This window comes from Gracilinanus agilis, chromosome 1, assembly GCF_016433145.1.
Source record: "Gracilinanus agilis isolate LMUSP501 chromosome 1, AgileGrace, whole genome shotgun sequence".
NCBI lineage: Eukaryota > Metazoa > Chordata > Mammalia > Didelphimorphia > Didelphidae > Gracilinanus > Gracilinanus agilis.
This window is the reverse complement of record NC_058130.1, coordinates 548050005-548077802: the sequence shown is the minus strand read 5'-3', so window position 1 is coordinate 548077802 and position 27798 is coordinate 548050005. Positions and strand designations below refer to the sequence as shown.

At 37.5% G+C, this 27798-nt stretch overlaps 2 protein-coding genes across 3 annotated transcripts in view; both read right to left on the bottom strand.

Annotated features, from left to right (window-relative positions):
- LOC123239477 (myosin regulatory light chain 12B) overlaps positions 1–4147 on the bottom strand; it is a 28165-nt gene extending 24018 nt beyond the window's left edge. The window contains exon 1 of the mRNA XM_044666760.1: positions 4020–4147. The gene's annotated coding sequence lies outside the window, so the exon portion shown is untranslated. The remainder of the gene's footprint in view (positions 1–4019) is intronic.
- Positions 4148–17035: 12888 nt separating this feature from the next.
- Positions 17036–27171, bottom strand: LOC123239461 (myosin regulatory light polypeptide 9). 2 transcript variants are annotated; one of them, XM_044666749.1, is made up of 4 exons: positions 27028–27171; positions 19652–19850; positions 18575–18736; positions 17036–17552 (listed from the first exon to the last, which is right to left on the bottom strand). In XM_044666749.1, exons 2-4 carry the CDS (start codon positions 19833–19835, stop codon positions 17380–17382), a joined length of 519 nt encoding a protein of 172 aa, XP_044522684.1. In that variant the 5' UTR covers positions 19836–19850; positions 27028–27171; the 3' UTR covers positions 17036–17379. The 2 variants fall into 2 exon arrangements, with proteins under 2 accessions (XP_044522684.1, XP_044522676.1); XM_044666741.1 differs by lacking the exon at positions 27028–27171 and adding an exon at positions 21320–21401.
- Positions 27172–27798: the final 627 nt, after the last annotated feature.

Genomic DNA, 27798 nt, shown 5'->3' with positions numbered 1-27798 from the left:
GATCTCTTCAGTTCATATTATCATTTCTGCCTCAACTCTCAGATTTTCACAGCCAGGCCTCATTTCTCTCCTAAACTCCAGTCCCAACTATCAACTGCCTCCTAGACACACCTCTACCTAAATGCTCCATTGGCATCTCAATCAACATGATCAAAACAGAACTTTTATTCTCTTTTCCCAGTCCAATCCTCTTCCTAATTTCGATTTCTAGACTAGTTACCCATGTTTGAAACCTCAAGACATCCTCAATCCCTTACTTTCCCTCAACCAACCTTTATATGTAATTAGCAGTCAAGAATTGTCAATTCAGCTTCTTTTAATATTTCTTCCATCTAACTCCCTTTCTTCCACCCACCGTCCTTATCAAATCTCACCTATACCACAATAGCCTCCTAATTGGTTTCACTATTTTTGGTTTTTACCCGTTGCAAATTCATCCTAAATAGAGCTGCCAAATTGATATTACCAAAGCATAAGTCTGGTATTATCACTGACTCTTCTATAACCTAAGGAATAAAACATACTCTTTCACTGGGTATTTAAAACTCTTTTCAATATAGCTCCCATCTATCTTTACACAAACTGAGTTATTATTCTTTCACAATTTATATTCCGGGCAACTTGCTGTTGCCCATACATAATATTCCATCTCTCACCTACATACTTTTGCACAGGCTGTCCTTTATTTGTTCCCTCACCCCCACCCCAATGCAATGTAAGCACCTTGGAGAAAAGGAATGTTTAGTTTGTGCCTTTGAATTCCCAGTACCTATATTTCCCAGTATTGTTCTCTTCTCTTCCATCTCCAAAAAACAATGCAAAACTCAGCTTCTCTCTAAAACTGTTTCCATTGGGGTAGCACAATTCTTTCAGTACCCAGCATAGTATCTTGCAGAGAGTAGATGTTTAATGAATGCCTATTTAATTAAATGGAAGATTTTTCTTGGCCTTTTGTTCTTGAATGGTTCAATTAAATTCAACCATTTATTAGTCATATTTTCTGTGCTTTGCACATGTCAAGTCTAGGATGGAAATAATTTCCTATGTGCTAGTTGTTGAAAGAATACTGATAAATTGAAAGAGATTAGATAATTGCAAAAAGATGGTTTTCTTTTGGGGGGAGGGTGGTTCAGTTAGGGAGTAGGGTGGGGAGAGAAGAGACTTGGAAAAAACAATTTTCTTTTAATTTTTTTAAGCCCTACCTTCTAACTTAGTATTATTCTTCTAAGATAGAAGAATGGAAAAAGCTGGGCAATGAGAGTTAAGTGACTTATGAAGGAAAACTATTTTCAACACAATAAATCTGAGGTGACAATGATACATAGGATCATAGGACTAAAATATGAAAAAGGCCTTTGAAAATATCCACACCAATTTGCTTATTTTATAATGGAAACAGATGATGCCAGAAAAATGAAATGACTAATTGAAGGCAGGAAGCGTAAGGAACAGAAAAAGAATTTAAACCTGGTTCTCTGACTTTAAAATCTGGTGTTTTTTTTCATGACTACACAGTACCTTTCATTTAAGTGGAGATGTCTTGTAAACATGAAATATTAGTTTAGATCAGCTTCAAAATGTTAAGTGACTCTATTAAAATGAATGAGGCTTCCTAGAAAGGAACAAAGACAGGAGAACCAAGATGAATACCTTCAGCTAAAATCTTTGAATGTGAGAAAAACTGTGGAAAAGAGGGAATGCCAGATTTCCTGTCAATTCTTTTGAGATGTTGCTCAAATATTCTCCATTTTACTTCCTTCATACTTTCTACTACAATAGCCATGCCCAATGTTTTCTCTGCATTTTAAAATTTACTGGCAGATGATTATATTATGTGAACAATAGACTTTGAATACTGAAAATAAATCAGTAATCAAATAAATCTTATAACAAAGTGATTCTAACATTTAATGATATCCATAGAATTGTTCTTGGATCTCACAAAAATTAACCATTTATGATATGCAGTCATCCTAAATACCTGGTATTGATCATATTACTCCCTTACTCAATAAACGTCCATGATTCCCTACTGCCTAAAGCAGCAAATATAAATTCTTCTGGCTTTTAAAGTTCTTTGTAACATAATAAATAGAAGGTAGAGAGGGAAAAAGGGCACCTTTAGCTGGAGAGAACAGGAAAGTCTTATAGGTGAAGTTTAAATTGTATCTTGAAGGAAATTAGGGATTAGAAGTGAAAAATGAGTGCATTCCCATCCTGAAGTACAGCCAGTGCAAAGGCCTACACAGATAGTTGTTTGTCAATAACAGCTATTAATTCTTGGGCAAAACTGATGAATGATCCAAGGGGGAAAAAGCATGATCATTACATTGTGAAAAAGGGCTAAAAGGGAAAGACTCCACCTACAGACTGTGGCAAACTGTGAAGAACTAGAAAATATTTGTTAGCTAATACTTTACTTTAGACTGGATCCTACCTTTAGGATTGAGGTGGGAGAAAAAAGATAAAAAAAAAAAGATCTGGAGATGACCAGTAGTTCAATAGGGAAGGGAAATGGAGGATAAGAAGCAAAGGGAAAATGTTGGTCCCATATGAGACTGTACTCAGAGGCACTGTTACTTCTCCCTAGTAACTCCAAAGACCCTTCTCTCCTTGAAAATCCATTTACACTAAAGCTTAAACTACAGGGAAAAGGTATATATATTCCTAGACAATCTAAAGCTATCCAACTTACCAAAATATTTGAAGGTCCTAAAAATCTTAAAGAATTTACAAGTAAGTTGCTTAAATTGTTAAATTGTTAATAAACCTGTAAAAAAAGAGGTCTGCACCAGATAAACTGAGGTCCCATCCAGCGAGGACATACTATAATAAAACACTGGAACATAGAAACAGGGCCCCTTGCCTTATTACTTGGTAGCTAGGCCATGTTGCAAAAGTCATTTATTTACTCTTTGCCCCAGTTTCTTCATCTGCAAAATTCGAGGGGTGGAGGTAGGAGGGTGAACTAAGTTCTTTTAATTTCTTAAATTCTATACTCTCTATTAAGACTGCTAACTGATCTTTTGTCTCTCCTCCCTCAATACATGATCCGTAAATGTTACCTACCACCTTAAAATCAGTCTTCCTAACGATACTTTTTTGTTAAAAAGATTTTACAATGGCTCCTTAATGCTTTCTGTATCGGCTTTAAGCTCCTGTAATTCAGTTTTAAAGGCCTTCCATAAACTAGCCACACCCTCAGCAGCATTATTTACTCCTTTATTTCCAAATCCTGTTCTTCAGACTTGTGTATTCATTATTTATTCTTATATTTTACATCTATCATTTTTATATACAAAAATGTAAATATTCTATCCTCTTATGTTTTCAAATCCTGGATGCACAGTGATTGATGCTTAATGAATACTTCCATAGACCTAAGTTCCACACACCTGAAGTTGCTACTCAGCTTCAGAACCCAGCATAACAATTCAGTTCTACAAGCCAGAGGTGGCTAGTTCGGAGGCAGGAGATTCAGGAGGTAAAGCAGCCAACGCGACTCAGGAGCATCATCCAGGGGCTCGGACGTGGGGCATCCCCACTTCTTTACTTTCTCTACCCTCTCTCCATCTCGCCTCACCCTGCCCCACCCTACCAGAGTTTCCGAGGCGGGCCAGACCGCCGCAGCCAAGTGCCTCCTCGTCCCTCATCCTATTCAGGCCAGAGCTCTACTCCTCATCTCATCCCATCCTATCCCACCCCCATATCTCACCCTCTCGGGCCTGAGACAGAGTCCCCAAGATTGCCCATCAGGGACAGGGGAACCACAGACAACAGGACCACCTCCCGCCTCCGTCTCTCCAGGAGGCACCCACCAGTCCCAGCCTTCGACTCACTCCAGAGACAACACCCTCTCCCTCCCCCACTTCATCCCCTTCCCCACTCCACTGTTTTCCCTCCCCATTCAACGGTCGCCGACAGGGGTGGGGTCCGCCCGGAAGCGGCGCTCGGGAGCCCGAAGCTCGGGAACCGAGAGGCGGAAGGTGTCTCGCTCTAACGGCACGAGCGCCACTCACCTGCTGCCACAAAGAACCAAGAGAAACTCAGGGTGATTTCCCCTTTAGTGCGAGACTGGAGCAGACCAGCTACGAGGTTACAGAAACCAGACTTCCCTCACTATAGGAAAAAGCAGCTGAGTGTCCCGACTCCGCCACTTCCGGAAGTGGCGCAGTCCAAATAAGAATAAATGGAGTGTAGACGAAAGTGTCGTCTCTCGGTCCCGGGGTGACGGAATAAAATTAGGGAGTTCTTTTACTCAGAGAGAGTAGAATAACTTCTGTGCTTTATGGCTATTCCTTCGTGGCATTTTCTTACTCAATATTTGGAAGATGTCATCCACACTCTCTGGCCAACTACACCTCTGGTTCCGTAAGGTGGTACATTCCAGTAGCTGTTCCGCATTCCGAATTACAAGGTCTCGGCCCTGACCCTGAGCCGAAAAGACGGAAAGGGCAGGACTGGGCAAGGCAAGCCAGTGCCGGGCGCGGAATTTGGACCCTAGGCTGGGCGGGGACCGACCTGGAATCTTGGGCCTAGTGGGAATGGGCGGAAAAAACGCCCGGCCCGCCCCGGCTTTAGGAACTAGTAGGGACGCTTCCCCCAAAGCTCGTCTGGCTGCTGGAACTATTGGCTGCTATTGCGGTAGAGAAGATAAGACTCCGAATTGCCACCTGTGACAGCTGTCCTCGGACGCCTTCACCCGCTGGCCTCCGCAACCCTTCTCCGGTTTCCTTTAGTTGCCTTACCTTTATCCGGTAGGTAGCCTTAGAAAGATAAGCTATATGTTGGCAGTTGTTCCGTTTGGCCTCTAGGTCCGGAACCTCACCTGGTTTTGACTAAAAAAATAAAAAAATATATTTTTAAAATCAAGTAATTTGTCCTTTTCTCCTTGAGACCAAAGAATTTTATATAATGTTACAACCATCGATGAAAGAGAAATCTTCAAGAAAACATGGGCCAATTTTTTTTTTCTAATTAAAATTTTTTAGTTAGCTAAAATTTCCCCTTTCATATTGCTATGGTGAATATAACAGGATGGCTGTTCCTAAAAATAATTTAGTATGCAAGGTACAGGTGAGAGTCTGGAATAGGTAGTAGAGGTAGGAACTATGTGTTGTAAAGGGGTCAGAAAACCTAGATTCATTGCCGGAAGCCATCAAGGCTGTGAGGTTAGCTGGGCTACTCACAAGCTCTGACAATCCAGCAGGGCAGGTTGTCAGGAGGATGGAGATTCCACACTCAGTTTACCCCATGTGATTCTTTTTACAGTGACATTCACTTGCATTGAAATTATTGCAATCAATATCCTTATCCAGCTCAAAGGAGATACAGAAAAACAATACTGGTTCATGGCAAGAACAATCACAGCCAAAGACTACCCACTATCCAAAAATAAACCCCTGTACAACCCCTTAGAGTATAGAAATTTCCCCTAGAATCAGCCCAGCAGAAAACCAGCAGTTAGTGAGTTAATGCAAGTTTCTAAAGTTCCCAGCAAGAAAATACCTGGCCTGAGTTTGTTCCCAAACTCCTACAGACTATAGAAACAGTGAAACACAAGGAAATTATGGCAATGACAAACTAGCACAGAATCGCCCTACCAGAACTGTATTCTTAGTGATCCTATAACAGAAAAAAACACCATGGGAACAAAACATTGGACGAGACTGATATTATTGTATCTTATTGGATGTAATCAACTACCATAACTATCTCCTTGATTGATGATGGGAATGAATAGTATAACATACATACATAATATAATTAGTTAAAATATAATTAACTATTATGTTTAGCTAGGAACTGATGTACTTGTACCTTACGCATGGCTGAAAAGAATAAGTTCAAACTAAGCCAGCCCATAATGAATAATTTTTGACAAGCTTGCTTCTTTGTTTAACCACAGTAAGATAATTAGTAAATGTCAATCTTGTGATGTTTCAAAAGTTAATATGTAATTTTGAATGTATGGAAAAAAAAACCTGCATGAGATCATAAAGAAAAGAGGGTATAAAAATTAAAATCAGCAGATGACACTTCAGATCAGCCACTGCAAACCTACTTGGTCTCTGACTCTTCTCACTCCATTTTCGCTCAATTGTCCCGCCCCCAAGGGGAACTGGACTGCTGGTAACCCCCCAGCAATTCATGATTGGGTTCTGCCACTGTATCATGTTAGAAAAGTTACTTTGCCTTTCTGGACCACAGTTTCCTCAAATGGAAAATGAGCAAGTTGGCTTAGATGACCTTTTAAGATTGCTTCTAGCACTGAATTCTATAAAACTTGTGCATAATTTCTTGTTACAATATCCATGCATAATAAATGCATTTGCCATAATTTTTTTCATTTTTTTTTTAAACCCTTGTACTTCGGTGTATTGTCTCATAGGTGGAAGAGTGGTAAGGGTGAGCAATGGGGGTCAAGTGACTTGCCCAGGGTCACACAGCTGGGAAGTGGCTGAGGCCGGGTTTGAACCTAGGACCTCCTGTCTCTAGGCCTGACTCTCACTCCACTGAGCTACCCAGCTGCCCCCCATAATAAATGTTTTTAATGCTTTTTAAAAACTGTCACTTAGGCAAAAAAAAAAAAAAGTCATTAATGCATTGCTGGTGGAGTTGTGAATTGATCCAACCTTTCTGGAAGGCAATTTGGAATTATGTCTAAAAGGTTTTAAATGAATGCATGCCTTTTGATCTAGCAATACCACTACTAAGTCTGTATCCCAAAAATATTTTTTAAAATGGAGATGGACAGGTTTATACAAAAATATTTATAGCTATACTTTTTGTGGTGGCAAACATTCTACCTTTCAACCAAAATGGATGACTAGCTAGCTATATACTCTAAACTTAACATTCCATCTCTTGCCATTTCCCATTCTTGAAATGCACTTCTTCATTTATGCCTCTGGGAAGCCCTTGATCCCTCTTAAGTTGTTTGTGCTCTGTATCCCTACTCTATCTTGTATTTATTAGTTTATGTATTTTAGTTCCCTAGAAGAAAGTAAATACCTTTAAGGCAGTTTTTTTTTCCATTTGTCCAGATATCCCCTAGCACAGGGGAGCAATGAAGAGTAGTGGGTAGAGGGCACTAGTGATTCAGGGCAAGTCCTTACGACTCAGTTGACAAGTAGATGCCATTAAAAAAAAAGTTTAATTAATTAATTTAGAATATTTTTCCATAGTTACATGAATCATGTTCTTTCCCTCCTCTCCTCCCAAACCACCTCCCTAGCCATTGAGCAATTCCACTGGGTTTTATATGTGTCGTTGATCAAGACCTATTTCCATATTGTTAGTATTTGCAATAGAGTGATCATTTAAAGTCAACATCCTCAATCATATCCCCATCAAACTATGTGATCAATCATGTTTTTTCTTCTGTATTTCTACTCCCACAGTTCTTTCTCTGGATGTGGGTAGTGTTCTTTCTTGTAAATCCCTCAGAATTGTCCTGAATCATTGCATTGTTGCTAGTACAGAAGTCCATTACATTCAGTTGTGCTACAGTATATCAGTCTCTGTGTAGAAGGTTCTCCTGGTTGTGCTCCTTTCACTCTGCATTAGTTCCTGGAGGTCGTTGCAGTTCACATGGAATTTGTCCATTTCATTATTCCTTTTAGCACAATAATAATAAGTAGATGTCATTCTGCTTTGATAGAGGAATTTTCTCACTGAGAGTTCCGTATAGCAATGAAATTATGGTTCTAATCCAAAAATATCCCTCATCCAATGCCTTGTATATAATAGGCACTTGATGAATGTTTGCTTGAGTATTCTATCTCATTGCCATAGCTCATGATCAACTCAAATCCATATATGAAGCAAGCACAGTAATTCATCTCCCTATTTGTGATCCTGACCATCTCTATCATCCTGACTGTGGACAAGAAGGAAAATTGGACAAGCAAGAAAAACTCCCACAGAGGATGCTTTAGTGAATCAATAGCCCTGCCAGCTCCTTTTGTTCAATCCAGAAGATTACATACTGGGCACATGGAGTGAATGCCTTGTGGCATCAAAACATCTATGAGAAGGTCTGTAAGAAAACAGATCTAGGCGACTTCAGCTTAGAAAGCAGCTCTCAACATCTCAGAGGAAGCATAGGTTCAAATACTGCACACATCTTTCCATGGGTAAACTTCATGAATATTTACAGACTTCATCTTTAGCAAATATAATTTAGTTCAGTTTAGCAAGCATTTGTTTCCTTCTTCCTGCCTAGCACTGTGCTAGATGATTGGGTATATGAAGACAGAAAGAAAAACAGCCTCAATTGTCACAGGCAGAGGGTAAAGTAAGATCATACAACTAAAGGTTGAACCTTAGAAATCATCTAGTCCAGTGATGGCAAACTTTTTTTTTCTATTTTTAATATTTTCTCCTAGTTACATGTTTCATGTTCTTTCTCTCCCCCCCAAACCTCCTTAACCCCCCCTTATCCAACGCACAATTCCACTGGGTTTTACATGTATCATTGATTAAGACCTAATTCCATATTGTTGATAGTTGGACTAGATTTATCGTTTAGTGTCTACATCCCCAATAATATCCCCATCAACCCATGCGTTCAAGCAGTTATTTTTCTTCTATTTTTCTCCCCCCACAGTTTTTCCTCTGAATGTGGCTAGTTTTCTTTCTCATAAGTCCCTCAGTCTTGCTCTGGATTCTTGTATTGCTGCTAGTAGAGAAGTCCGTTATATTCGATTTTACCACAGTGTATCAGTCTCTATGTACAATGTTCTCCTGGATCTGCTCCTTTCACTCTGCATCAATTCCTGGAGGTCTTTCCAGTTCACATGGAATTCCTCCAGTTCCTCATTCCTTTGAGCACAATATTATTTATTCCATGACCAACAGATACCACAATTTGTTCAGCTATTCCCCAATTGATGGACTTTCTCTCATTTTCCAATTTTTTGCCATCACAGTTATAAATATTTTTGTACAAGTCTTTTTCCTTTTTATCTCTTTGGGGTATAAACCAAGCAGTGCTATGGCTGGATCAAAAGGCAAATAGTCTTTTAAAGCCTTTTGAGCATAATTCCAAATTGGATGGCAGACTTTTTGGAGGGGCACTTGGAGAGGGTGAGGGGAGCAGCCTGGCCCTGCATCCCTCTGGTTTTCTAGTAAAGAACTCTGGGAAACTCTATGCTGGAGAGATGGTGGGTGTGCCTACAGAGAGGGCTCTGAGTGTCCCACTCTGGCATGTGTTCCATAGCTTCACCACCATGGATCTAGTCTAAGCTCCTTATTTTACATCAAGGAAGCTAAAGTCCAGAGAGGTTGTGTGACTTGTCCAAGGTCATAATATTGTCCCTCATAACACTATCTTGTAAGAAATAAAGAAATCTGGAATATCATTCTGAATTGAAGATACAACTTTAATTGTGGGAACAGAGAGCTGGAGGATTCATTACACCCAGCTTGTGGTAAAGACCTCATTTAGTTGTACAACCATCTGTTTTATAGGCTTTTGACAGTCAATTAATATGGCTGAGAGTTTGGATAGACAATGCATGAGGAGTAAAGTGAAATCAGCCAGGAAAAATCAGTTGAAACCAGGTTATAAAAGGCTTTAAGTCCCAAGTAAAGGAGTTGGAATTTTATTCTAGCTATAATTGAGAGCGATTAGATTCTTGAGCAGAGTTGTCCAGGCAAAGAGATAATGAGGAATTAGGGTGATGGTGGGAAAGGGATGAATGGGAGAGATATTGGCAAACTTGGGCAATAATTTGAAAATGAAGTTGAAAGAGAATAAAAAGTGGAGGGAGGAATTTCCAAACCTATGTGCCTGGAAGGTTATTAGTATAGTAACAAAAATAGAGAAGTTTGGGAAAGGGATAAGCTTAAGGTGAAAAATAATGGGTACTTTTTTGGATATGAATTAGAAATGTTTAGGGGACATCTGGGTAGAGACATTCAACAAGTAATTGGCGATTCTAATTCAGGACAAGGTCAGGAAAAAAAGTCGAGGACAAGATATGAAATTTTGAGTCATCTATATGGAGATAATAATTGAACTCATAGGAGCTGATGAAATTACTGAAAGAATATAGAAGAGGTAAGAGCCTAGGACAAAGTTGAAATATACCCACATTAGTCCAGTAAAGGAGACTGAGAAATAGGCAGATGGGTAGTAGAAGCAGGAAACAGTAGTCATAAAAATTCAGAGAGGAGAGAATATCCAGGAGGAAGGAATGGTCAACTGTGTCAAATACTGTGGAAAGACCAAGAAGAAGAAAGACTGAAAAGGTGTCATTGGATCTATTAATTAAGAATTGAAAAGAACTGCTCTAGTCAAGTGGTGGAAACTTGAGAATCTGCGTTCTCAGAGTATGACACTGGTTCATTGAAATGATTGACTATTCTAATACTCATATGCATCTCTCCCCTTGGTTTCAGGTAGTATGAACTCAATTAACTGCCATAGTTTGATGTAAACCTGAGAATTCTCACAATTTTTGCCCTCTAGATCAATAGTCATACTCATTTGTGGCTCCAACATTGGAATTGTCCCTAGAGCCATTTTCCAAACTGATTCCAGTAGAAACCTGGACAGAATCCATAAAAACCTGAAATGCAACAATAACCGGGATACCTAATTTCTCAGGCTCCTTTTTGGGAATAATGCTACTCTCAGCATCATTGAGGCCTTGCCCAAGGCAGTGGCTTGGTGTTACCACTTGGCTCTAGGTGTTACCAGTAGTAGTCAAGGACATTAAGTGGTTTGGTATAGGCCTGCTGGGTTCAGTGACTGACTCAGTTGGGGTAATGGGATATAAACTTGCTTCTCTACAGACTAGGCTTCACTGAGACTAAGAAAATATGATTACTTGTGAGGCAATGCAAAAAGCTGGATTCTTTCTTGCTATAATACCCCAAGTCAGAGAATTCACATTTCTTTTCGATTTAGAAATGGCAAAATTAGAAGGCAGAAGGCTAAAAATCAATTTTGTCATAGGAAAGAACCTACAAGTAATGGGAAGGAGGAACGTTGGTTGCTTAGAAGAGACACAGGAGAATCTTTGTTCTTTTCTTGTAGAAGAAAACATTGATTGTAAGCACATGAGGCTTACAAGTAATCTTTTATTGAGTCTGAGAAAAAGCCCTCAGTGGTTGAACTTGTATGTATAGAAAGATAGGCTGCTGCTTTGTGTCTTTACCAGATGTCCATATCTGCTATGTTAACACCTAGAGATCAGAGTAAATGAATTAGGAAGAAATTATGGGGAATACATGTTAGTCAGGATTTCAAAAACACCTGAAGATCAGAGGAAAGCCTAGACATTGGATTAGAAGCTGAGGCAGTTAAGAGAAAGAGAAACTGATCAGGTGAGGAAAGCACCATAAAGGCAAATTTAGTTATATTCTGATGCCCCCCCTTCCTACCAGTAGAATCAAAATTTCCACCACCATTCCACTCCTCTTCTCAAAGGAGAAGTCAGTTTTTAAGCAAGGGGATCATATCCTGTTGCTAAAAAGGTACTTTTTCAATCCAATCAGCATGACTCTTTGTGGCCCATTTCACTGGCTTGGAGCCAACTAGGAAAAGGCTGAAATGTTCATTTTCCTCCTCCCCCTTCAAGCAGCCAGAGTACCTGTGTGCTAGTTGCTAATTATATTTCCAACGATGGCTAAGAAGGTAGGTTGCTAACATTAGCCTGGGTTCATATGGGAGCCCAGAGACCTCCAGAAGCAAGGGTTTTCTCATGGACATATAGTAAAACCTCATTATGGACTAAAATACCAAAATATTTTAAAAATAAACATATTTATATTTGTTGCCTGTTAAGGAAATGAGCATCTGGTCACTGGAGTGACTAAGGAAGAACTGAATGACCATGTGGAGCTGACATACAAAAGATTTTTAAAATTAGATAGTAGATCGAGTTTCTGAAGTTCCATTCCTACTTTAAGAGTCTGTGATAGGCCTATCTTTGCAATTGCCAACATTCATTTTATGGTCAAGTCTATGACTCAGGTAGTGACTTATTGTCAGGTAGTGACAATGGAGGTGATAAACCTCAGGCTGAAAGGATTTTCTAAGGGCATCATCTGGAAGAAGTGATTTTGGTTCAGGGTTAAATCTTATTTTCTCTCCTTTTCCTGGGCCTTTTTGTGAGTAATTCTTAGCTGCTATTGAATTGAATAATTTATTAAAATCAATTTTTTATTAGTGAATCAGTTGCAATCAAATCACGATCAAAAGTTAAAATCTGATTTTGTTTACCAAATCAAGAAGGGATAAAATTGCAATTCTGTATTGGGGTGAAAATAGAGAAAACATGCATTTGTTTGAAAATGTGTACAAAAAGTTACCACAAGATAGATAAAGCCACAAGAAATTATTGCCAAAACATCCAAAAATATTCTGCCATGGCCGGGTTTGAGGTACCAACAGCTATTTAATAGATAAGCAGAAAAAAGACATAGGAATCCAGGAGAGATGCTTCAGGGGAGAAAAAAATTAGTCAGCCACAGCAGACCCCAGGCTGTTAAGACTTTTACACAATAAAGAAATAACTTTTACACACAAAGATTAAAAAATCGTCTTTGGATTTTGTATAAATGCTTTGGAGGAAATGAAACTTTTGGAAGGTTTTTGGCTATTTTCTTCCATGATCACCATTTATGGTAAATCAAGTTTTTAAAAAATAATTTCTTAATTATTCTGTATTTAAACAATTAATGTACGCTTTTTCTACATACAAATAATAGAACAAATCTCCTTATAGAGACATATTAAACTGAATTGCTACCAAAAGAGTTGACCCATTTTAAAAAAAGCACAAGATGGATTTAGCATGTTTCAAAACTGCCCCATTTGTCTCTATGAACCTCCATTTGTTCTGTTTTTTTTAAAAATGTTTCAGGATGGGCAGGTTTCAGGGAGGTTTCCTTAATTTTGCAGGGTTGTGGTTTTGTTTGTTTGGTTTTTTTGGTCACGGTATATAGGTTATTCTCTTAGCGGTGCTCGTTTTCACTCTCTATCAGTACATAACCTTTTTGTGTTTCTCTGAACCTATTCCTTTCATGGTTTCTTACAGCATAATAATAGTCCATTACCATTTACTATCCTAGTTTATTTGGCTATTCTGATTTTTTGTGTTTCTTATTTTTAGTGAAGCAGCTAAGTGGCACAGTAAATAGGGGCATTGGGCCTTGAGTGAGGAAAACCTGAGTTCAAATTTGGACTGGAGATACAAACTGTGTGACTCTGGGCATGTCACTTAACCTCTATTTGCCTTACTCCACTGGAAACTCTGGTTTCTTAGCCAGGAAATCTCCATGGATAGTCATAAAGAGTCAGATGTGAGTGAACAATGACTATTTTTAGTGATTTAGAGCATTTTTTCATATGGTTATTGGTAGCTTAGCTTTCTGCTCTAGAGAACTGCCTGTTCATTATTGACCATTTCCTTTTTTTTTTTTAACCCTTACTTTCTGTCTTAGAATCAATAGTGTGTATGGGCTCCAAAGCAGAAGAGTGGTTAGGGCTAGGCAATGGGGGTTAAGTGACTTGTCCAGGGTCACATAGGAAGTGTCTGAGGCCAGATTTGCCCCCAGGACCTCCAGTCTTTGTACTTGACTTTCAATCTACTGAGCCACCCAACTGCCCCAATCATTCATCTTTTAAGAAGGTAAGTGAACTAAGATGAATTCATGAATCCATAATTGAGGATATGTATGTTGATGAAGATATGTGAGGAATTCATGTCAAAAATGAGCCTATGTCTTAAAGCTTTTCCCCTTCTCATCTTGCATAGCATATTTAACATTGTTGCTCCCTTGAAGCTCTTCCCAGATTTCTTTCCAAGATGCCAAAAGGTCTATCACAGCTAACTCTCATTTCTCATTTTATCTTCCTTTTCTCTTCTTCCTACCCAAATCTTTATCCCCAGTTTTTCTCTAAATTTGTCAGATTCCTTGGCTTTTTTTCTGTGTAAAAAACTCATTGAATGTTACTCCCCAACTCAAACATTATCTCCTTTGTTGCTTAGTCATGTTTGCAATCTCATTTCCTTTTCCATCTCATTTGACAGATGAGGTAATTTGAAGCATACAGGGTTAAGTGACTTGCCCAAGGATGCCAGCTAGTGAATATCTGAGGCTGGATTTGAACTCAGGTCTTCTTGACTCTAGGCCCAGTCCTCAAGATCCACTGAGCCATCTACCTCCTCTTCCTGTCCTTAATCCCACCCAATTTCTGGTGTCAAGGATTCATCAGTGTATAAATAGAACCCCTTCCTCCACCTGAGTCTTTGACTTTCAGCGCATCTGACCCAACTTGGTTCTTCCTCAGTCCTCCTCTTTGGTGCCTGTGCTGTGTGATGTGTGGGCACAAAGAGTAAAGGTGTGATGTGGGACATGCCCCAGTTCTCTATTCCCTGGGATGGCAGCAGGGAAGCACCATGGTTGAGAGACAGCCATGTGGAGAACCACGTGGTCAGGGTTAGGTTAGATTAGGCTTAAATTTTCTATGTATCTGCTTTCTTTATTTCAAGTGATTATTAATAAACTCAATGGAAAACAAGAATTTGGAGTTAATTTAAATCTAACATCAAGCTACTTACTAGGCAAAAGTTGAACCTTACACAGAATCTATTATATCTATAGCCAGGCACATGATGCTAATAGCCTAAAGCTTCATGTATGTATCATTAGCCTAAGAAAGCTTGTATATTCCAATGGAATTTTTTTAAAAAGCTGATGCTGATTTTCCACTGGAGATTGTTACTAAAGAGGGTTTGGAGTCTACCGTGGAAGCTGTTGATTGTCAGTCAAATTGATTTCTTTGTGCTGATTATGGTTGCTAAATTTGGACTAGCTATTTCATCAGTGTTCACTGTTGCTAAACCAAAGGTTTAGTTCTTTTGTGAATGCTTCCTGAAATGGAGACCACTGATAAAGCTAAAGGGATTTTTGCTATAGACAGTTCTTTTAGGTAAATCTGATATAACACCAACTGCTCCAAATCTCCTCATAGAGACTAATTCTGCAATTGAGTTTTTGGGAGATTTATTAAAGCAGGTGCCACTGGCTTCATAGGGGAGGACATCTTTTTTCATTTGGGACCATTCTTAACACACTCCACTTAAAAGACACATTATTGACTGAATTTTTTGGCAGGAAACGCAAGGAATATATTAAAGCACCTATTTCCTATCAAGCAGAACACTTGAGTAATACAGATACTGACAGCAGAATTTCCCAAATTAAAGTTAGTCCTCTTGCCAGTCCAACTCTGCTCTGCATAACCGAGTGATCACCAAATAATGGTGATATGATTCAAAAGTATCTATCTGTAATCTAAAGAAATCATGTATTTAATGTGGTTAATCTTATTTAGAATTGCAGTGATTTTATCCTACTTCTACTTGAAGTAACTTGGTTTTCATTGTGATTTTGTACATTTTAAGAAGTTTGGGAAATATTTCATGGACTTAGAATAAACTGGAACAGTTTTTAGAAGTCAGCTATGAAAAATAAGACCACCTGCCTCGATTATTAAAATGGAATTTTATCTCCTTTCATTTTTGTGCTTGCACAAATTATTTTTATAAGTGAGTCAGTGATAAATCCGCCACTTACACAGGCATGCAGTTTGAGGGCAAGCCAAAAATATCTATTCACACATGATCTTAATACTGTGAAGGATGGAATGGTATGCTTTATTATTTTTTGGAGATTGGGACTCCCTATTTTGATTTGCACAGATTAGAAGTGTAGCAACTAATCATGGGCATTAATGACTGCTATGTAAGTACCAACTGTTTTTTATGACCTGTACTAGTTCACTTCTCCGGAGGCATTTGGTGATTGTCTGTTCCCCAGAGTGCTTACCATATTGGCATTAAACTTAGCAGGACCACCTGATCAGCTTCCACTCTACTGTAGCTCAGACCTTCCAAGTTCAAAGGTTTCACTTGCCTCAGCCTCTTCAGGGAGCAAGGATTACAGGCGTGCACCACAACACCCAGGCCCATTTCTTCTAAGAAATAAATTTATTTCATGATTGCAAAAGTTTAAAGCAAAATTTATGAGTATACAAAGATGCCCGTTTGCCTCAAACTTACTGGCTTAAAAGAATCCTCATTTTATCAAAATACAAATATTTGTGCTTAAATAGAACACATCGGTGGTATATGTAACATGCCAACTTCAATTATGAAGCAATGTCCCTAAAAAACAAACTGTGGTTTATTTTAAGTAACAAATATGCAGGACTATGTTATACCTTACAGTATGCCAGAGCCAAAAAAATAACTGGGATATGTATTTTATTCAGTGTATTAGAGATGAAGAAAGGACCATGTAAGGTCTAGGATTCATTACATAATTCAGTGCAATGTTTTGTGCAGTATTTGATAAAATGTAATACACCTTTAAAGGCTTTTATTCTCAAAAGGCACAGATATTTCAAAATAGGCAATGGAAAGGCATAATTTGGAATTAAAGCTACCCAAGTACTACAAAATTAACAATGCAAATATGGATCAAAAATAGAAGAGAGCAATGGAATCCTGCTCATACAAAGGAGGTTATGGCACTTGTTTAATTCTTGGTGATTCAATGGTTAGTTTTATTAGTATTCAGGACACTATTAGGCACTGGGAATAAAGATAGAATGGAGGTAGATAGAAAGCAAAGGATGATGGGAAAACAAGTAGATAACTCCCATTTTTTCTACCAGTTACTTCATTTATAGTCTCTGGAAATAGGGACTAAACAAATGCCCAAGCTTCCATCAACTGATGAGGTTGGTGAGCTACAGGTTTTGAACAAATACTTCATCTCAGAAGTGTTTTTAATTTGATGTAAGAATAAAGAATAGAGGAGTTAACACTGCTTCCTGAGGAAGAAATTTCTGATTTCCTGAATAGGCTGCAACTTNGAGTTAACACTGCTTCCTGAGGAAGAAATTTCTGATTTCCTGAATAGGCTGCAACTTTAAGGGGTTTGGCCCTTATGTTTAAAATACTACAATTTTAAAATTTCAGACATTACTAAAATATAACTAATGCCTATGTTTAGTGGAAATACTTTGTTCACAATCTTTATTTTAAAAGTATTTAATACAAAAAATGTAAAAAAAATCCAGCTAAACCAGAAATTGAGATTTTCCCCCCATTTAGGCTTTCACAAGTCAATGATCATTTCTCCAATTCTATTTTACTTCAGCTTAAAAAAGTGATAACCCCCCTTTTTTCCAGTCTGATTACAGAGGTGCAAGTGTGCCCCAAATGGCTTGGAATAAATACAATGAGAGGCAAAAGCTGTAAAGCTGAGTGCATGCAAACATGTTCTATCAGAAAGTCTCAGAAATAAACAAAGTGAAAACAAGAACTGTTGGCATGAATTTGACATTTCCTTTTAGTCATCTTTGTCTTTTGCTCCATGTTTAAGAATGCGTGTGAACTCAATATAATTGAAATTTCCCTTTTTGTCAATAGGTGCTTCTCTATACAGCTCATCTACTTCTTCATCTGTGAATCTGTCTCCCATTGTTGTCAGTAATTCTCTCAAGTAATCTTCTTGAATAGTTCCTATGAAAAACAAGATAAAAAAATTCGAAAGATGGGCTATTTTGATAATCTTTTAAAAAGCAATTTTTTTTTTTTTAATTTTAAACCCTTAACTTCTGTGCATTGACTCATAGGTGGAAGATTGGCAAGGGTAGGCAATGGGGGTCAAGTGACTTGCCCAGGGTCACACAGCTGGGAAGTGTCTGAGGCCGGATTTGAACCTAGGACCTCCTGTCTCTAGGCCTGGCTCTCACTCCACTGAGCTACCCAGCTGCCCCTTAAAAAGCAATTTTTATGAGTGTTAAGTGTGCATATCTTACTACACACACACAAAAACATACTTCTGTGTGACCCAGGCCAAGTCATTTACCCCAACTGCTTGGCCCTTTCTATTCTTCTGCCTTTGAACCAAGATACTTAGTATCAATTCTAAGATAGAAGTTAAAGGTTTTAAAAGAAAAAAAAAATCCACAAGTGGTCAAATTATGGGAAGTTTGTAATATTCAGAAGACTCAGAGCTGCTTAACATCATTATCTCTTACCACTGCTCTGACCTCTGGATGTTTCATCTTAACTAACAGTTATATTTCTATAGGCACGTTCTAAACTTCTCATTCTTTGACATTTGGAAACAGGGAAGGTGAAAATGAACATTGAAGTCAGTCAATAGTGAGGAAAATTAAAAAAAAAAAGATTTTTCTAAAATGGCCTGAGATGTTATAATTTGGGGGCAGATTATTTTGATTAAGTGTCCATAAAAGCTAGAAGCTCCATGGTCTGAGTGTGAGCAAGGAGGCCAAGAAATAATGGTAGGTAGTAAAAGAAAGCTAGCTAAGGGTTAACAAAAATTTCTACTGAAAACTGATTTGTACATAAAATAGATTACACATAAACATTTCAAGCTAACAAAAATTGAAGGATTTTCATATCATCAAAATAAAAATGATAATTTATAGTTATATTTTTAATTGTTCTCCTAAGTGCATTCATTTGTTTGTCTTGTGGCCAATAGTCAACAATCTATCTTAAAAGGTTTCTCTTACCAGTAGCTTCTTCATCAAAGCAAGCAAAAGCATTTCTGATGACATCTTCTGGATCAGTTCCATTTAACTTTTCCCCAAACATTGTGAGGAACATGGTAAAATTTATAGGACCTGGAGCTTCATTCATCATGGCATCTAGGTACTCATCAGTTGGATTCTTTCCTATAAAGATGTCCACATTTTAAAAAAGATTAACTCACATTTATTAAGCCTTTTCAAATAAAATACAAATTCAATTTAAACAAACAAATCCCAAAACAATGTAGTTATTTAACCAGATCTTTCACTTTAACATGCCTCAATTTTTAATACTCGGTATTCTAAATGTACAGAACATTTGATTCCTAAGTCTTTAAGTCTAGACATGGGTTGAATCTCAGCTCTTTATACCTCAATTATTTCATCTATGGCCGTGTTGGTGAACTCATGACATGTTCACTTCACCCACCTCTCTTCACAGCAGCCCAATGGGAGCACACCTCCCTCCCTTGTCTGGGTTAAGGTGGGAGGCTCACATGTGGCACAAGGGTTGGCAGTTTGGGCACTTGGTTTCTAAAAGGTTTGCCATCACTGATCTAGGGTTTATTCAGTCTTCTTAGCTAGCTGCCTCATCTGCCAAGCTCAAGTTAAATTTATGCATTTCTCATATTCTAATTTATAATTAATGCCTTTCTTATCTTTTTACTAGTATATAAATTCCTTGACAGTGCAGGGCAGATTTAATTTCATTATCACAACAGTGAGACTACCATTTTTTTTAGCATTTGCATCTAATATGTAGCATTTATTAAAAACTTAAAAACTAAGTAGATGCTCAATAATTTTTAAAAGTCAACAAATACAAATTCTAGAACATAAAATGTACACTCAAATAAGGGAATAATCCATTAGATAGGCCTATTCTAAAATGTTGACAGTTCCAAAAGCTGCTTTTGGTTGTTTCTTCTAAGCCCTGGTGTTACCTCAGTGCCTATTACCATGCTGAAGTGGTTTCAGTATTTTAAAACTTATAATATGAAAATATTTTAAGATTCATTATAATGTGAGGTATATAAAATGGTAAAAATCCATGATTACCTAAGGAAGCAAGCATGTCATGTAAATCTTCCTTGTCAATGAAACCATCTCTGTTCTGATCAATCATATTGAAGGCCTCTTTGAATTCCTGAATTTGTGATTGATCAAACATAGCAAATACATTTGAAGTTGCGCGCTGAGGGCGCTTCTTGGTGGTCTTTGTCTTTGCCCTTTTGCTTGACATGTTGACTGATAAATCCTAGTAATGAAAGAGAAGTAAAAAGTTTTAAGTTAATAACACAAGAACACAACTTAAATTAAAACTGTTTAAACATTAAGCCCTTCCCTCTTCTTAAGTTCATAAAGACTCAAATGGATCTGATCTCATTAATTTGGTTATTTTCTCCAGTGATACAGATGGCAACCACCTATCCATAGCTACCTATTCGCTTTGACTTTTGCCTATGTTCCTCCATAAACTGCCTTCAGGATATCATAAAGCCCCTCTACCAAACTTGCCCCAGAAAGAAACTAAAAAGAATGAGTTGAATTAAAGACCTCTAGACCTTCCAGATGTAAAGGGTAATGAAGATGCTTATGGTGTAGGTGTGAACAGGTTGCAACATATGACAAATAAGGAACTTCCAAAAAAGGGAGTAAAGGATATGAAGACTATACCATTATATTCCTGCTCTGTTTAGCAAGATAGTATCTTTACTTGAAAGAAGTCAAGGGCCTTTGCTTCTACAACCTATACATTAATTATTAGTTATATAACATTTGTATCAAGGGAAAAAACAGACTCATGTTTTTAAAACCAGTCACCCTTAATATTTAAACAACTGGGTTTTTTTGGACTGGGCCTCTAGGTAGCTTCAAAACAATCACTTCTCTATACCAACATAGATCAATACCAAGTCAATAGTTTACACCTGAAAGTATTTGCCTGGAGAGGTGGAATTTAGATTTAGGTCTTCAAGACTCCAAAAGGCCAACACTATAATTCACAACCACCAAAATGATGAATTCAAAGCTAACATCAAACTGATAGGACATACATGATATGTACAGAAAATACCAAGGACTTAACAGCAACTGACAATTTCTCAAATTAAAAACAAAAACCAAACCTTTAATCAGCTGCCAGCATGATCTACTCAATAATTGAATTGTGTATAATGGATTTGGAGAAGTTTATTTACCTATAGGGAATCAGTATCAGTTTTATACTTTGAAAGTTAAAGCTTTTATAAAATACAGAGTAGTAGTAACTGTTAATTATCATAAAGTGTTCTTTCCATCTATTCAAAGCTATTTTTTCCCTTCCCCATCTAGTTGCTGCTTTATAAGGCAACTAAAAATGAGTAGCTGTGAAATATAACTATGGGAATAGGGTTTTCACCTAGTACTTTTAACTTGTTCAAGCTCAAATTGCCACTGGATTTCCACTTCTGGCCTAGGAAATCACTTTAAAGAGGCTAAGTGGTTGATTTTTTAAAAATAGAATGCACCCATGGCAAAAGAAATTTATACAAATTTTCAGTCAAGATATTTAAGTGTCCAGGAAAAATTTAATTGGAAAGAAACTGGTAAGAAATACAAATGTTTTGTTCTTTATCAACAAAAGCAAGAATTCCTTTAAAATATTCTGCCCCTCAACGATCTAAAATTTACTTAAACAATTACAAGTCCCATAAACATTTCACAATAAATTATCTTTTACTATACCATGATTGAGCTGAGATCCGGCTAGTAATCTGCAAAAGCTCCGGCTAAAAAGAATGAGACTCTGCAATGAGCTATATTCTTTTAGCTAGATCTACAAATAGCCACAACTGATTTCATCCACTGACCAATATAACAATTTTAAAACTTACGTTCCATATACAACATTCATCTATGACACTGAAAAACACTATGCTCTGTACTAAAAATAAATCCCTGGACTCCAAAGAATGAACTATCACCTAGTTCTCAGTGCCATAAATTTCCTTCTATAAATGAAGTGTTTAGCATAGCAGCAAAAAATTTTTATTTATTATATTAGCCTTGAACAGATGGCTCCCATGACTAACATCAATTTTCCTCCTCTTTTCTGGTTACTTTCACTCCCTGTTACAGTTGCATCACTGTATTTGTAAAAGTATGACCCTAATGGTTTTTTTAAGATTCTCACTTCTGAGACTTACCACAGACATGCCATAAAATAAAACCCCATACATACCAAGAGTCAATGTTGTGGGAAAATAATAGTATTTTCTAGGCTCAAAATCTAATTTTGACCAAAATTTAACCATTACTCATTCCCAGACTTCTAGTTATTCCTAATTGTTCCAAGAATTTATCTATATATGAAGCTGTATTTTCAGCCAGTATTCATGTTCTTACTCTTCTTACACCCCTCTCTCTTGAATTCACTTACTCAAAGCCTTAAGGGATGCCTCCAATTTCAAATATTCTAAGATCCAGTTGTCTGTTTACTTAATTCATAGCCATCATACTTTTTAGAGCATTCGTAGCATTCTTTCTAGACCAAAAGAGTTGTGATACTGTTTTTAAGTTCCTGAATTTAGTTACCTTGCTTCTGACTAGAGATACACAATCTCATACCAGTCCACTAGGGTGAACAGCACATTTCATTAGGGTGTGCTCCCAAGGGATTCTATTTTGTATTTTTTTAGAGGAACATTTTTGAAATATTCAATCATAAAGCACATTAGTTTTATTCATCAAATGAAAAACAAACCCTAAAGCTTATTTTAAAAGGAAAATTAAATTTTGCTTTTAAAAAGAAAACATCATTTTTTGAGACATTAATTAGGGTGTTTCTAAACATATACATCTGTTCTGATGCCATAAGGGTCCACACAATGATGAGACACTGAACTGGGGCTTAAAAGTAAGGGACTATATGGGCATGTAATGTCAAACTTATTCAATATTTGGCTAGTATTCTTGAACTGGTAAAAATTTTCTTTTCTTTTTCTTCCTTTTATATAAGAAATTGCTATCTGTGAGGTTTGAGGAAGAGATGTATTGGGAAATGTAGGTACTGGGAAAACACAAAATATCAATAATAGCTAATATTTAAGTTGCCAGGCACTGTGATAAACACTACAATTATTATCTTATTTGATACTCAAAATACTGGGAGGTGGGTGCTATTTTTATTCCCATTTTACAGATAAGGAAACTGATCTTAAATGATTGCAAAGGCACTCTATCCACTGTGCCATCTAGCTATCTATTTTAAAATTAAATTTTAAAAAAACGCACTGAAAATAACAAAAAACAAAAATCAAAAGATTTCTCAAAATGGAACGATCTTTTGCATACAAGTCTAGATACTGACAAATTTAGTAGAATACAACCTGCTACCTGTTGATTATGGAATAGTAATTTAAGTTTTCACTTTATGCTTCTATTTTAGATAGGCAAGTTTCCCATAAAAAGGCTTTTTGGTCTCCCGCTGAATTCTCATTTGCAGACATTTGTTATAGTTAATTAACAAATGTTAGACATGGTCTCAGAATCAAGAAATTTACTGTAGCTTGTGAAACAAAGGCATAAGTTTGGGTGTAATTATAAAATATTTTGCATTACTTTATAATTGTGCCAATTATGTGAAAAGTTTAAATAAACATAGCCAAAACATAGAAGATATCAAAGCATATACATGCTTCATCATTAAATGAATGAGACTTTAGTTCAGAGGAGAAAAATCATTTTGAACCAGGAAAGCTTTTTTATAAGAGGATCTTCAATTAGACCTTGAGATACAGAATATTTCAGAGTTGGAAAAGTCAGAACTACTTTAGAATGGTACAGTGAAAAGTTCTTAGTCCTAGTTTCAGCTCTTTTAAAAACTAGCTGTTTAGACTTGCATGAAGTCATGTAACTTCTTCAAATATCTTTTAAAAATGAAAAGGGAAAGACTGCTAAAGTCTCTTTCTTGCTCCAAATCTTTTAGCTAATAATCTGGTTCACTATATCCATTTATTTCACAAAGCAGAATTTTACTGTCATACAAGTATAGTTAGAAACTTCTTTCTTTTGTAGACCTGAAAGGTTAGTTAGAATTTCTATCAGTAGAGTAAAAAAGGAGAACGGATGTCCCCCTTGTCACATTTAGGACATTTGAAAAATTCAGAAAATTATTTGTATATGAATCCAAAATGTATTTTATGGCCCACATCTAAATAAGTACATTTTAGATTGAAATTTGAAACACTTAAATCTGTGACTTCAGTTATTTTGAAGCTCCACAAGCAAAAATCTCCCAGTTTTGCAATCATATATAGCAATTAAAAAAACATTTTTCTCTAAAGGGATCTGAGTGATGTGGAAAAAAAAGTTGGCAAGGACATGTCCAATATCCCTATGCCAGTCAGATTCCCATAATTACCTCTAACAAAGTAAATTGCTCTCAAATGCCGCATATTAAAATTGAAAAATTCAAATCAATTGCCTCTCCTTCATCCCTCTGAATTTCATTAAAACACCCAGTCTATACTCTTTGGGATCTTCCTACCAATTCTCTAATAGGCATACCTGTGCAAGTTAAGCTAAATAAACTATTACAGCAAGTGAATATAAGCTTGAGACCTAGCTAGAGTGAGTTATTAATAAGAGATAACATTTAGCACCTACAATGTGCTAAGTACCTAACAAATATTATCTCATTTGATTTTGAGGTAGGTGCTATTATTATTTTTTTTTACATGTGAGGAAAGAACACAGCAGTTACCAGTTACATAGTTATCAAGTGTCTTTTTTTTTAAGCCCTTTTTATCTTCTTAGAATCAATACTGTATATTGGTTCTAAGGCAGAAGAGTGGTAAGGGGGGGTGTTAAATGACTTACCCAAGGTCACACAACCAGAACGTGTCTGAGGCCACATTTAAAGCCAGGACCTCCTGTCTCCAGGCCTGGCTCTTAATCCACTGTGCTACAATTGCCCCCTCCCAAGTGTCTTAAGCTAAGATTTCAATTTGGGTCTTCCTGACTGCAGGCTCAGTGTTCTATCTGTCATAAATTTTGAACATGTTGTTCCCCTACTCTAGTCTGAAGTTTAGAATCTTTTTGTAGAATTCATACAGGTTAATTTTTTAAAAAGACTTTTTTGTGGAGAGAACGTTTTAGGTTAGGTATAACTAGAATTAGTGAGGCTAAAGGAAAATTTAACTCCTTCCCCTTATCCAGGGCATTTAATATAATGCCTTCAAAGAAGGAAAGGACAGATGCTAGGAGAAATATATGAAATATATCAATCTCTATGTAACCCACAGAGACTGATTTAAAATAAATTCAAGAGAGAATGAGAAGCAATTGATCTGAGTTTTCAAGCCCTCTAGACATAAGGCAATTGGGAGCTACTAAGATAATTATTTTTAAGAAAGGATGGCAGTAGTAAGAACATTGGCTTTGAAGAGGCCTTGTGTATGAACCAAAGCTATACTACTTTTTACCCAGGTGACAAGTCAACAAACCTCTCTGAGCCTCCTTTATCTATAAGATGAGAAATTTAGACTCAATGGATATCTAGGACTAGAAATCTAATAAATTAAGGGGCATCTAAAGTAAACAGTTCAAGTAATCGTAGAAGATTTCAACCCTAAAATAATATTAAGCCTTTTTCTTCAGTTTGCCATAAGTAATCATGAAGAACTACAAAAGTCACTACAAAATGTGGCATAAAAATGTAAAATGCCCCACTTAAAATTATATTTTCTATATTTAGCATTATTTTGCCAAGGTACAAATGCGATTTCCAAAAATCAAAGTTGTAGCCTGAAAAAAGGCAAAACTTTTGGCTTTATAGTTGAGTCATTTTTCATTCCAGTCTTTGGGGTTTTCTTAGCAAAAAATAGTGAAATGGATTGTTATTTCCTTTTCCACCTCATTTTACAGATGGGGAAACAGAAGCAAATAGGGTTAAGTGACTTGCTGAGGGTCACCCAGTTAGTGTCTGAGGCCTCATTTTAATTCAGGCGCCACTTAACCAACCCGAGATATTAAGTAATATTTTTGTACATAAAACCTAATGACCTTAAAAGTTGAGTGACTTTTATAAAACTGATATGCCAGAAAATTAGAAACTTTATCTTGTAGAGTAGCAAAGTATACTGGGTATGCTTTCAGACAATTTAGTTTTAGATCCTCTATACTGTTTCAAACTAGTCTACGTATTCATTACTTTTTTACCCACTAGTTTTCCAACTTGGATATCCTGGTAGTTTTAGTCTCATTTCCAAAAGTTAACCTGGTTGGTTTCCAACCTACTCTTTTAACTTCCGGTTCTGAAAAGATTAGTTTTGTCTGCCACACCTCACCAGCGGGTATATTTTTCTAAAGTAGTTTGGTTGCAGTGTGCAGGACTGAAACTGTTCCTAAAGCTTTTGGCATTACTTTTAATACATGCTTTAAAAAGTGAGTTTGTTAATAAATGTGCCTACGTCCAAGATTTAAAAAAAAATTCACACAGACTGGTAACTTAAAGAAACATCTCTGTTCTCTTGAGTTTTGCCTTGTTCCTTATGCATTTAAAAGATGAAAAAAAGAAATCAAGTCGACCCTATATTTCTTTTTCTGGGTTCCTATAAATAATTTTTTAAAATGTAACTAACTACTTAACTTTTATTTAAAAGGAAACAATTTAACCTATAACAAACGTTTGCTGAATCGAATACTAGATCTGACAGAAATCCCAGTCTCAACTGTAATATTTTTAAATTGCTCTTTAGGAGCTCAAGAAGTCGTACTAAGAGTTACAATATGCAGAACTTCCTCAATTACTATATCCCTAAAAACAGGCCAACTACAGAATAAGTTCTGGAACTAAAGGCAAGACTTCCGAATGTGGATTAATTTTTTATTAGTTCAGGGTTCTTAACCTTTTTTGTTTGTTTCAAGCACCACATCCTTCTAGCTCCCCTCGCCCTAGAGTGTTTATAAATGCACAAAACGGCAGTACACAGGATTCCAAGTGGAAACAATTACACTGAAATGCAGTTATCAAAAGTGTTCTTAAAAGTTTCCAGTCATCGGTTTCAGAACTCCTGAGTGCGGGCACAAGTTTGCAGCCAAGGAAGGAGCTCGGGCGGGACACTAGGAGGACCCCAACAAGGTCAGCCCCCGAAGAAAGGTTCGAGCTTCCCGGGACCCCCCCCCTTTTACCATCCACCCCCTCAGAATTGTAGCGAGAAAGCCGACCCCTCCCAAAGCACAAGTTTAGACTATAGAGAGCCGGCTCTAGCTTCCGGCCGCAACTCTACCCTCCTCCCACGCCCCTTTTCTTCCCAGAGGGGGCCGGCACTAAACCTCTACCTCCCCACCCGCTCCCCAATCTCTCGGGGTCAGAGGTGTGGGACGCAGGGGCGGTCCAGCAGGGGCCCAGGCGGGACAAAGGTGCTGCCGGGGCCACGAGCACCACTCACCTTCCGCGGCTGAGAACCCGAGAACAACGGTGGCGACAAACAACTACTGGCGGGCTTGAAGGCGGAGGCTACTCTCTACGATACGCAAAACTCAATTTAGCTCTAGACGGTCCAGGAAGCAGCCGAAGTCCCAAGCACTTCCGGTCCGACTCACAAACCGGAAGGAACTTCGGGCTGGGCTCCATTTTCAGCCGACTAGTGGGTCCCCTCTAATGGAAAAAGGGAGGGGGCTGATAGACAGCATCAAGGTATAAAGAGCGCCAGTGTTTTGAGGAAAAGTAACAAGTGTGGCACGCTATGCAAAGCGATGGCGATACTGCTTGGTGACATTACTTGTGAGTGGAACGCTATAGTTCTTGGGATAAGCCATTACAATTTAGTTCTTGCTCCCCCCTCGTCATTTGGAAAGATGGTCGAGTCTGGCTCCAGGCATTGGCCTTACCTCACATTCCAAAACTCAACAAGGGGCCGGGCTCCGCGGTCTATGCCCTTGTAGGGAAATAGAAGAGAATGTTTGCTTAGACACACACATGATCTGCTTCTAAGTCTCGGCCTATTACCTCATAAGTGGTATTGCGCAGGCGTAGAAGTGTCGTTTCCCCACCGCCGTCTGCGTACGGTTTCTGAAGCTGCTTGAGGCAAAGAAAATCTTTGGACCTCTGGAATGTGTGCAGGAATTGTTTACTCTTTCTCCAGTGAGATCATCTATGTGAAGCCTTTGCCAGCCTTAAAATACTATTATGCATTTCTGCTACCAACAGTACTTAAAAA

Bases quoted from the DNA above. Each gene is read 5' to 3' on its own strand.
- LOC123239461 (XM_044666741.1), bottom strand. The intron at 18,737-19,651 runs GTAATCATGGAT...ACATCTTTATAG, and splicing joins TGACATGCTTGCTTCCTTAG to GAAAGAATCCAACTGATGAG. The intron at 17,553-18,574 runs GTAAGAGAAACC...TGTTTTTCATAG, and splicing joins CTTTGATGAAGAAGCTACTG to GAACTATTCAAGAAGATTAC.